Here is a 10,051-nt window from a genome sequence, read left to right as displayed (position 1 = left end):
TGAAATTTTATGTGTGATTTGTGTTTGGTTGTGGAGAAATGGCGGGAAAGGAAGAGAAAGTGACACAGTTTAAAGGGAAAAATAGTAACTGCATTTTTTCACATTTTTCATCCTCTTTTCTCTCTTCGATTTGGGGGACTGAAATTTGTATTATCTCATGTGGAAAATCACTCACTCCTTATTCCTTTCCCTTCATTTTCTTTCATCAACCAAACAGTGAAAAACTCATATTTTTCCCCAACTTCTCTTCCCCTCTATTTCATCATCTTCCTTTTCAACCGAACCAAATTAACATAGAGTGACGGTATATATACGTGGTATATTGCCACATGATAGTTACAATCCATTTGTTTTTATGAAAAATTTTATGTAAAGACAATTTTTTACTTTTTCTTGTTTAGTAAGTGAAAAAAAAAATTATCTCTTAATTTCTTTTATTCAACTTAACATGAGATTAAGTTGTTTTTAACTATTTTATTTAGCTTGCCATGGATTTTTCTCTAAACAATTCTATCTAGTAGCAAGCTAAATAAGAAAAGTTAAAAGATAATTTTTCAACTCGTTGTAAAGTTGTTACTGAATAAATAAATAAAAATGAGATAAATTTTTAGAAAATAAAATGCCATTCTAACAGAGAAGTATTTCTAATTGATTTTCTATTATTTATTTACAGAGAAGTGTTTCTAACTAATATGAAAGCAAATAAAGAGGATTTTTGTCCTGTTCAAACATCAAAAGAATCCAGGGTCCCAGATCTTTACGTGGTTATACTGTACCTACCACCAACAAGAACTTTATGTCTATATATAGAGTGCTCCAATCTTGGATTCCTCACTACAAAGTTTTGTGTAGCTCCTCTACGACTAGATATAAAAAAAATTTGGCCATTAACCTGTCTTAGGTTTCAGGGATTATTGTCTGAGATTCACTTGTTGAATTGAAAGAGAGAGATGGAAGTCGTGCAAGTACTTCACATGAACAAGGGAGCAGGCGAAACTAGCTATGCTAAGAACTCAAAAGTTCAGGTTCGGCTAATCGGCTTCCTATATCTGAATCATTACATATTCAGTATGAATTTTATCTTTAAGTAAATTTCATCTTCCAAAACATGAAAAACAAATAGCAAAACCTTTATCATTCAATTAAAAAAGCATGCATATATGTTGGAAATATCATGCCCATGTTTTTCACTTCACAATTCACATATTTTAGCTATTTATTGTTTGTTTAGATGCAGTTTTTTGCTTAAAACTTATTACTATTAGAATACAATTAAAAAATAAAAAGTTTTACATAAGCAAATAAAACTATAAAATCGAAAATATTTCAATAAGTTTTTGTGTACTAACTATAATGGGGGAGACTAATTCATATTCATTGTTTTTTTTGTAGAGCAAGATAATATCTATCACAAAGACTGTAATTGAGGAAGCCATAATTGAACTATTATGCAAAAACTTGCCGGAGAGCATGGGCATTGCTGACTTGGGTTGCTCATCGGGACCCAACACCTTAACAGTGATCTCAGAGATAATAGATGTCATATATTCCAAATGCAGCAACCTAGGCTGCCCAATTCCAGAACTTAGAATCTGCTTGAATGATCTTTATAGCAACGATTTCAATGATGTATTTGGGTCATTACCAGCTTTCTACAACAAACTGAAGGAAGAGAAGGGTAGGGATTTTGGGCAGTGTTTCATTACAGGTGTGCCTGGTTCTTTCTATGGTAGATTGTTTCCGAGAAAAAGCATGCACTTTGTGCACTCTTCTTCCAGCCTCCACTGGCTCTCTCAGGTTTGTATATGTGTTTCCATTATTCTTGTTATCATGTTCATATGTAAGTATACGAAGCAAAAGAAAGGACAACGTTAGGGGTCAATTAACAGGGTTGACATGAAATATGACCGTGCGTGATTTGCAAGCTGGTTTGCAGTGTTTTACCATAATAAAAAGAATTAAAAAGAAAATCATTAATAGTCTTGGAGCAGTGCTTCAAGTTCTCACATAAGAAGTATATCTCACATATAAGGCACACTCTTGTGTGAAAACCGAAACACTACTTCAAGACTACTTAAAAAAATTGCGTGTATTTTATATAACTAAAAATATGAGTCATTTTTTCAGTTTTAAACATGGTGCATATGGTATGAAACAAACTTTGTCGAAACATTAATCCAACTTTATGATATAGAATAATAGGACCCACATTAATCGTGAAAATGTTAACAACTCGACGCTTGTCCTTTTGAGTTTAATGTAAATTAGCATCTATGCTTGTTCTAACAATCCTTTTTTTAGTATATATTTGTTCTAACAACTTGTCTTTTGGAAGTATAATGTAAGAATGCTACGTAATTAAACATTAATTGGAATCAATTTTGTCTTTGATAATGTAGATATAATAAGGCTAGGAATACATACTACAAATTTGATTATTTTATTTTGGGTAGACGAAAATGAATTTTTGCTATCAAAACTTTACAAATTGATGTTTCATATATCATATAAAAATCTTATAAATTGATGAGTCATAAATCATATAATTTTTTAAAAAAATATGCCAATTATCTTCTTTTTTTTTTTTTTTTTTTTTTTCTTTTTTTACATGAGCTCGCTGGCCAATTATCTAAAAAAACTATTTGTGGTTTTAGAACACTCATCCCAATATTAGCTCAAAATGAATCCGGACAATTATTAAATTGGTGATGTTTAATTAGTAGCCACAATCTCATTAGTGCATAATGACGAAACTGGACCACAATACCAGACTTCAGGAACGGTTCACATCAATCAAATGTATAGTCAAAAGTAGTACATTCAATAGTTTCATTAATTGTTCTTGAAAATTTAGGGTGGGGGGGTTTGTAGGTAGGTGGTTTGCCTTTACACAGAAAGGTTTGGCGCTTTTGATGTTGGATCCTTGTCTGGAATTGTACAAGGTTGGATCGGAGAGTTGAACCGTTAAAGTCGTACATGAGTATTAAATTTAATTAGTACCTCCACGCTATAATTCAATAATTATTGATGTTTATATCTAAGGCATCTGTGAATTGGACACAGTATGATACAGACTGTACGTATATTGCACAAGTATATTGGATAAAGCTAATAGTTGTATCTCTTGTAGTCTAAATTACCTATTATTGTAAAAGTTAAAACTAAAAAAATTTGGTAGATTTAATTATTTAGCTATATAATTCTAAATTCTAACATCATCATTATTATTTTTTTTTTTTAACGAAAGTCTAATAATAGATAGATCATTCACAACAAGGTTAGAATGGTTATGACAAATAATGATGTTTCTGTTGGTAAATTATGATTGTTGGTTTGGTTGTGTGCATATATGATAACATATATAACTATTAAAATTAACTTTTGAATAGTTTTTGAATTACAAGGAAAAGTATGATAGTAATTATTTGACTAAAAATTTTTTTGAATAGTTTTTGATGATTATAAAGGAAAGTTGATTAGTTAAAGAGTTTTGTAGTTCAGTGATGTTATCAAGTTCTTTCCAATATGGTTGACAAGCAATTGATTGTTTTATGTACAGGTTCCTCCTGGACTGGACAGCAAGGCTAGCACCGCCATAAACAAAGGGAGGATATACGTATCCAAGACCAGCCCACAAAGCGTCTTAGATTCATACATGCTGCAATTCCAGAAGGATTTTTCACTGTTCCTCAAATCACGTTCAGCTGAAATAGTTCCGGGAGGGTGCATGGTCTTGTCGTTCACGGGCAGGAAATCTATGGACCCTACTGCCATAGAAAGTTGCCATCAATGGGAACTCCTTGCACAGGCATTGATGAACATGGTCTCAGAGGTACACGTTGCATTGATATTATCCATAATAATTTCTTGTAAGCTTATTAATATCATAGAAGCAACAATCAGGTCCAGTGTACAGGAGCAATAAACCAATTAGGATGCAAACACGTGACAAGAGCATCGGACCTAGCTGTACCATAATATAGAAGTACTGCATGTTTTATTAATAAAACATTTCTTGTAAGCTAATTATTTCTTTGATTAATTGCAGGGTCTAATCCCAGAGGAAAAGGTCGATACATTCAATGCACCCTACTACGGTCCATGTGCCGAAGAGATAGAATTAGAGGTACAAAAAGAAGGATCATTCATTATGGATCGGCTGGAAGCGTTTGAGATTGATTGGGATGGAGGTGTAGACATGCCTAACACAATTAATGGGACACTTTCAAGTGGGCAACGAGTGGCCAAGACCATAAGGGCTGTGATTGAGTCAATGCTGGAATCTCATTTTGGAAGAGATATAATGGATGATTTATTTCAGAGGCATGTTGAATTAGTGGACGAGCACTTGGCAAAAACTAGAACCAAGTACACAAACTTGGTCATTCACCTTGTAAGAAAGGGTTGAAAAATGTAAAGGTCTATGGAATCACATCATATCTTATATGTGATTTGGACTTAATGTCCTAAATTAACTAAGTTTTATTATGTCAATAGTCAGAAGAGTAATGAAATTATCTCCTTTATCTCTAATTGAAATTAATTGATTTTATAGTTCAAATTAAATATAATAAATTTAAAAATGTTCAATTTGCGACAATTTATATACTATTAGCATATGTACTATTACCACCACGCGTCCTTGGGGGGTGGTCACTCCACAAGTATAAGTGCTTGTGGGGTGTGAGGGGTAATGATCGGGGTTCAAATTTTTATGAGAGAGTTTCACACACATATACACTTAGATTAAGTTAGAGTAGAAATTCTACCTTGTATAAAAAAAAAATTAAAAAAAAAAAGCATATGTACTATTTGTTGTAAATTCAATTAGAAATTGAAGGTCAAAGAAAGCTCAATCCTCTTTGTTATTTATTTTATTTATTGAAAATCCTCACCAAAGAAACCCTTATTCTTCTAGGAATGGATTTTTTTTTTATAAAGAAAGTATAATATAATTTTGGGTTGAGAAGTGTGGAAAAAGTAAAAATCAACGCAATTAATGGGACACTTTCAAGTGGGCAGTGAGTGGCCAAGACCATAAGGGCTGTGATTGAGTCAATGCTGGAATCTCATTTTGGAAGAGATATAATGGATGATTTATTTCAGAGGCATGTTGAATTGGTGGAATAGCACTTGGCAAAAACTAGAACCAAGTACACAAATTTGGTCATTCCAAGTAATGTGTCAAATTATTAGTGATAGGTAAAAAAAAAAAAAAAAAAGGTTTTCAATGGTAAGTCTAGATCACAAAACTTATAAATGCTTGCCAACTCAACTTATTGCTCAAGCACAACTCCCTCTTGCCTATATTTTTTTGATAAATATCAAAGGTTTGCCTTTTTTTTTCTTCATTATACATAAAACTCTTTTTTCTTTTTTTGTGGATAGATACAGCTCTACTTACACACTGACCAGGATTTTATTATTTGTTGTTGCATAGGAGGCTTTCAATCATCCGGGAGTCTATCCATCCCCATAGCCACCTTTTATGCTTTCCTTCCCTTATCCTTGATCTTGTTCTCATTTGTTGCAAAAGTAAATTAAGAAGAAAGAAAAAAACTATGCAACAATAGACCATATTCTAATGCATGCAACTCACAAAACCATTGTGTAGAAATAAATAATACATCAATCATCTATTTCAAATTTTAAATGACCTTGGTGCCCAAACGCTTTTGTCTCTCTTCTGGGATTTCAACAACAATATTAAAGGTATTTCTTTGCATTTTTTTTTTTTATCATAATTCTTCCCTTGTGCAACGCAAAACCTAATTAAAGTCACATCCACATCGTTCCCGAACGGAGTTTGGAATTGAACACAAACTCAGATTTGCATAGGGTTTTGCAGGCCTTGTGTGAAGCCGAACAAGCCCACTCGTGTGGAATAAATGGATTTTAAAAAATAAAAAAACCTAAGTTTTTCCTTCTTTTTTTTAGTAGATTTTTATTTTATTTTTTATGATATACATATATATATATATATTTTATCTGTTGGCTTCCATGCAAGACAGCCACCCGACCATTTTATTTTTACCATCTCCATTCCCCATACAATCAATCACTTCAAAGTACTGTATTCTTCTTACTCCCTAAAAAAATAAATCTTTTTTTTTGAAACTCTAAAAAAATAAATCTTTTAATCTATCTATCTATCTATATATATATATATATATATATATATATATATATATATATATTCAAACTTTTATTTTTTTATTTTTTAAATAAATGAAAACTCAGCTCTATGGGCCCAGTCAGCTTGTGCTAACTGTGCGTGGGATTCATTTATGGCTTGTTTGGATAGAGAGGGAAATGAGGGGGAGTGGAGGGGAGTAGAATAGAGTTAGCTAAAAAAAAGCTACTCTACTCTATTCCTCTCTACTCTACTCTAATTCTACTCTACTCTACTCTACTCTATTCTACTGTAATTCTACTCTACTCTACTCTACTCCACTCTAACTCTACTCCACTCTAACTCTACTCTACTCCTCTCTATCTCAATCCAAACGAACCATTAATTGATCAGCGAACATTCATAACGGTCCTGCATCACCTCTTCCTATACCACATGAGCCATAGCAGGATCTAAAATCACGGAGCAATTTATTTCATTTGATTACTCATGCTTATTCAATAGCATTATTTTTTTATATATATAAATAACGGAATTGTATTAATCAAAAGTCCAAGTACACTGGGGGTGTACATGAAAAACAGTACATCAAACACATAAATTACAAAGATCAAGCATTTCTAAAAAATTAGAACAAGGGAAAAGATTAAAGGAAGAACTCCACTCTAGCAATATTCAATAGCATTGTTGTTTTTATAAATCAATCTTTTCTTTTGGAATACTACAGCATATCAAAGATTTTTAAGCAAAGAAAGAAGAAATAGAAAGGAAAGTACCTCCAGTTTTGATGCCATGACTCCCACTTCACTTCTAAGATCCCATTGCCCCTCTTAGATCCATTTACCAAATAAACAAAACCCTCCCCCCCTGCAATGACTTTGTCTTTACAAAACACCTCCTACTATGGCTTCAATTCTTACACACAACCAAAACCTATCTCCCTAATGTGGCTTCTTTTTTCTTTAACAATAAAACTAGCTAGACAACCAATATTCTCAACTTACAAAATTACTAAATTAGACTATCCCCTCACACCTGTGCTCACCAGAATGTCCATTTTAAAAAATTTGGGGCTGGAACACAACTAGGAAGGCCCAATCAATAAAGTTTATATACACAAAAAATTTCACACTCCTAAGTAATGTGTCAAATTATTAGTGATAGGTAAAATAAAAAAATAAAAGAAATTCAATGGTAAGTCTAGATCACAAAACTTATAAATGCTTGCCAACTCAACTTATTGCTCAAGCACAATTCCCTCTTGCCTATATTTTTTTGATAAATATCAAAGATCTGCCTTTTTTTTTCTTCATTGCAGCTATACTTAAACCTCTTTTTTCTTTTTTTGTGGATAGATACTGATGATGCAAAGAAAATCAGTAGGCTGGATGCTTCGGATTTGAAAGGACCACTTGCTCTCTCGATGGCCTGAAAAACAAAGAAAAAGCGATCAAAGGTGACCGGGGTCGCCGGCCAAGAACCCTTCGATGACAAAGTTAGTTTTCTCTTATATTTTTTTGGAGTTCCAACTTTTTGGGAGAAGTAAAAACCTACCTTTTTCTGGTCTGAATGGGTGCTTATATAGTGTCCTAGGAACAGTTATTGAGATTGTAACCTTCCCTGGATTTGAGGAGGAGCGAGGGTTCAAGGATAATTTCCACAACTGTTTAGGAGTTGTATTTTCTCATTCAACGGTCATCGGAATTTATGCGTAGGTTGTGGAGTGGTGAAATGTATTAAATAATTCTAAGTGTAAAGATCTTGTCCAGGGGTCTTCTTATGGACGAACCCTTGACGAGATCCTCTTATGGACGAACCCTTTCAGGACAGGGACGAGCGCTTTCCTAGGACGAGTGATGGGGTGCGTTTTCATCCATGGACGACCATGGGCGTCGGCCTCGTCTTGGTGCTTTCTTCTGGACGACTGCTGGTGTGGATGATCATGGACGGTCTGGAGTAAACTTTTCTTCATTCCTCATCAGTTGCCCCTTCGTCCAGGGTCATGCAGTATATCACTAGACTTTAGGATGAGTTTTCCAAGAACACTTATTATTGTTATTTTTTATTTTATTTGTTTTTCAAACAGCGTACCATGTGTCACGTTTTCATTGGCGGTTGGTCACGTCAACTTACCTCTTCGAGGCAGATGCCACGTGTCGCTGTCTCATTGGTCTCGTCGTTGTGAATACTGAGACTTTTCTACCTATAAATAGTGGTTTCCCTTTCATGCCCCTCTCACCTTTTCAGATTTTCTGTTTTTACATTCTCGTCCGTCGCCTCGTCTAGGAGTATTCTTAGCGTCCTTAGTATCTTTCTTCTAGAGCCAGGTATTCCCCTTACTCTCACTCTCAAGCTTTCCTTTTTAAGCTTTAGGACGTCTGCAATAGCTACCTGTTTATCTAGCGACAGTGTAGACAAGGCCATGGACGAGTACCATGATTCTTCTAGTTATAGCACTTCCAGTAACGATAGTAGTAGTAGTAGTGGCCACACAACAGAGGAATATACCTCTGGTGTTCCTGGAATTCTCGTCGAAACCTTACAGGAAAATATTAGGACGAGGGCAGCCTTTGGGGCTGATACCTTGACGAGCGTCCCGCCGTCCTCCCCTTTGGACGAAGAAGAAACTGTATATAGTTGTGCTATGGGAATCCCTTCTAAGATGGACGAGAAGAGGTTAGACGCTCTTAGGAGTTGGTTCTAAATCCCAAACGACCTAAATCCTAGGTTAGCCGTCCGAGGGGAATGGTGTTGCCAACCCCGTTTTGGGATAGGTATTTACGAAGCTTACCTACTAGAGGGGCTTAGATTTCCTTTGAACGCCTTCGCTAGGGAATTATTCACTAGGCTATGCTTGGGAGTTTGTCAATTTAACCCCAACGCGTGGAGACTTATTGTCTCTATGCAAGTCTTATGGAGGGAGGTATTTGATGGGAACCGTCCTATCACCGTGAACGAGTTTCTGTATTGTTATAAGCCCTCCGAGATAAGTCAATCTTTAGGCTTTTATCAGTTTACAGCTAGGGGCAATGACTGTAGGTTGATTAAGTCTCTGTCTTCGTCTGACAGAAACTGGAAGACAAAATTTTTCTTTGTCTTTAGTTTTTGGGCAGGGCAACCTATCGAGGTTGGTAGAGATGTATTTACCTCTTATACTGGAGAATTAGGGAACCTTCGTCAAGAAGGTATGTTGTGTTTTTCCTTCATCCTTTTTTATTTGTTTTGTTATCTTTTATCTTTAAACAATGATCTAACCTTAATTTTCCTCTTCTTTTTTTTTTTTTTTTTTTTAGCTGTTAGACGTCCTTCTTTGAGTAAGTTCCACCATGACCGCGTCCACAGGGCTCGTCTACACCCCGTGAGAAATTTTCACTCGTTGGTGAATCTTCGATGCTTGCACAGGTGGGGACTTGGCCTTGATCCGTCTGTTGAAATCCTTGCGCACGAGCAAACTATCAGTAGACGTGAGTGCTTTACTTAAAGATTTTTTTTTTTTTATATATGTGCACATGTGTTTTTCAGGAATGGCAACCATGAAAGAAAATAAAGGGAAGGAGGTGATTGACGAGATGGCCAGACTTGAAGCTCAACCCCAACCTCGTCCTGCTGCTGGAGACAAGAGGAAGAGCTTGTCCAAAAATTTGGACCTGGGAAGCTTGCCCAGTCGTCGGGGAAAGAAGGCCAAGCATGGGTCGTCCAGGCCTGAAACTGCCAGGTCTGACCCTTCTTGCTCCCAGCCGTCCATCACAGTCGTCGATGTCGACTCATCTACGCCTGTTGGCATCGCTCCGTCCAAGTCCCATGCTCTTGCTTCGTCCCATCCTCCTCAAAGGATTTCTACAAAGTTATTGGAGAATGAGGATTTGGCTTGGGAACGATTCCAAGAAGCTGTAACAGACGAAGACATGGCTACGTGCT

General features: G+C 35.4%; 1 protein-coding gene across 1 annotated transcript; it reads left to right on the top strand.

The window, feature by feature from the left end:
• The first annotated feature begins 868 nt into the window (after positions 1 to 868).
• Positions 869 to 4,526, top strand: LOC142622454 (putative jasmonic acid carboxyl methyltransferase 2). Its single transcript, XM_075795919.1, has 4 exons — positions 869 to 1,025; positions 1,393 to 1,797; positions 3,560 to 3,832; positions 4,049 to 4,526. Exons 1-4 carry the CDS (start codon positions 951 to 953, stop codon positions 4,406 to 4,408), a joined length of 1,113 nt encoding a protein of 370 aa, XP_075652034.1. The 5' UTR covers positions 869 to 950; the 3' UTR covers positions 4,409 to 4,526.
• The last annotated feature ends 5,525 nt before the right edge of the window (positions 4,527 to 10,051 follow it).

The sequence above is a fragment of the Castanea sativa genome, chromosome 1 (genome assembly GCF_040712315.1).
Source record: "Castanea sativa cultivar Marrone di Chiusa Pesio chromosome 1, ASM4071231v1".
Classification (NCBI taxonomy): domain Eukaryota; kingdom Viridiplantae; phylum Streptophyta; class Magnoliopsida; order Fagales; family Fagaceae; genus Castanea; species Castanea sativa.
The sequence above is the reverse complement of the archived record's forward strand: the minus strand, read 5'-3'. Positions and strand labels throughout refer to the sequence as shown.

Bases quoted from the DNA above. Each gene is read 5' to 3' on its own strand.
- LOC142622454 (XM_075795919.1), top strand. From the start codon at position 951: ATGGAAGTCGTGCAAGTACTTCACATGAACAAGGGAGCAGGCGAAACT. The intron at 1,026-1,392 runs GTTCGGCTAATC...TTTTTTTTGTAG, and splicing joins CTAAGAACTCAAAAGTTCAG to AGCAAGATAATATCTATCAC. The intron at 3,833-4,048 runs GTACACGTTGCA...GATTAATTGCAG, and splicing joins TGATGAACATGGTCTCAGAG to GGTCTAATCCCAGAGGAAAA.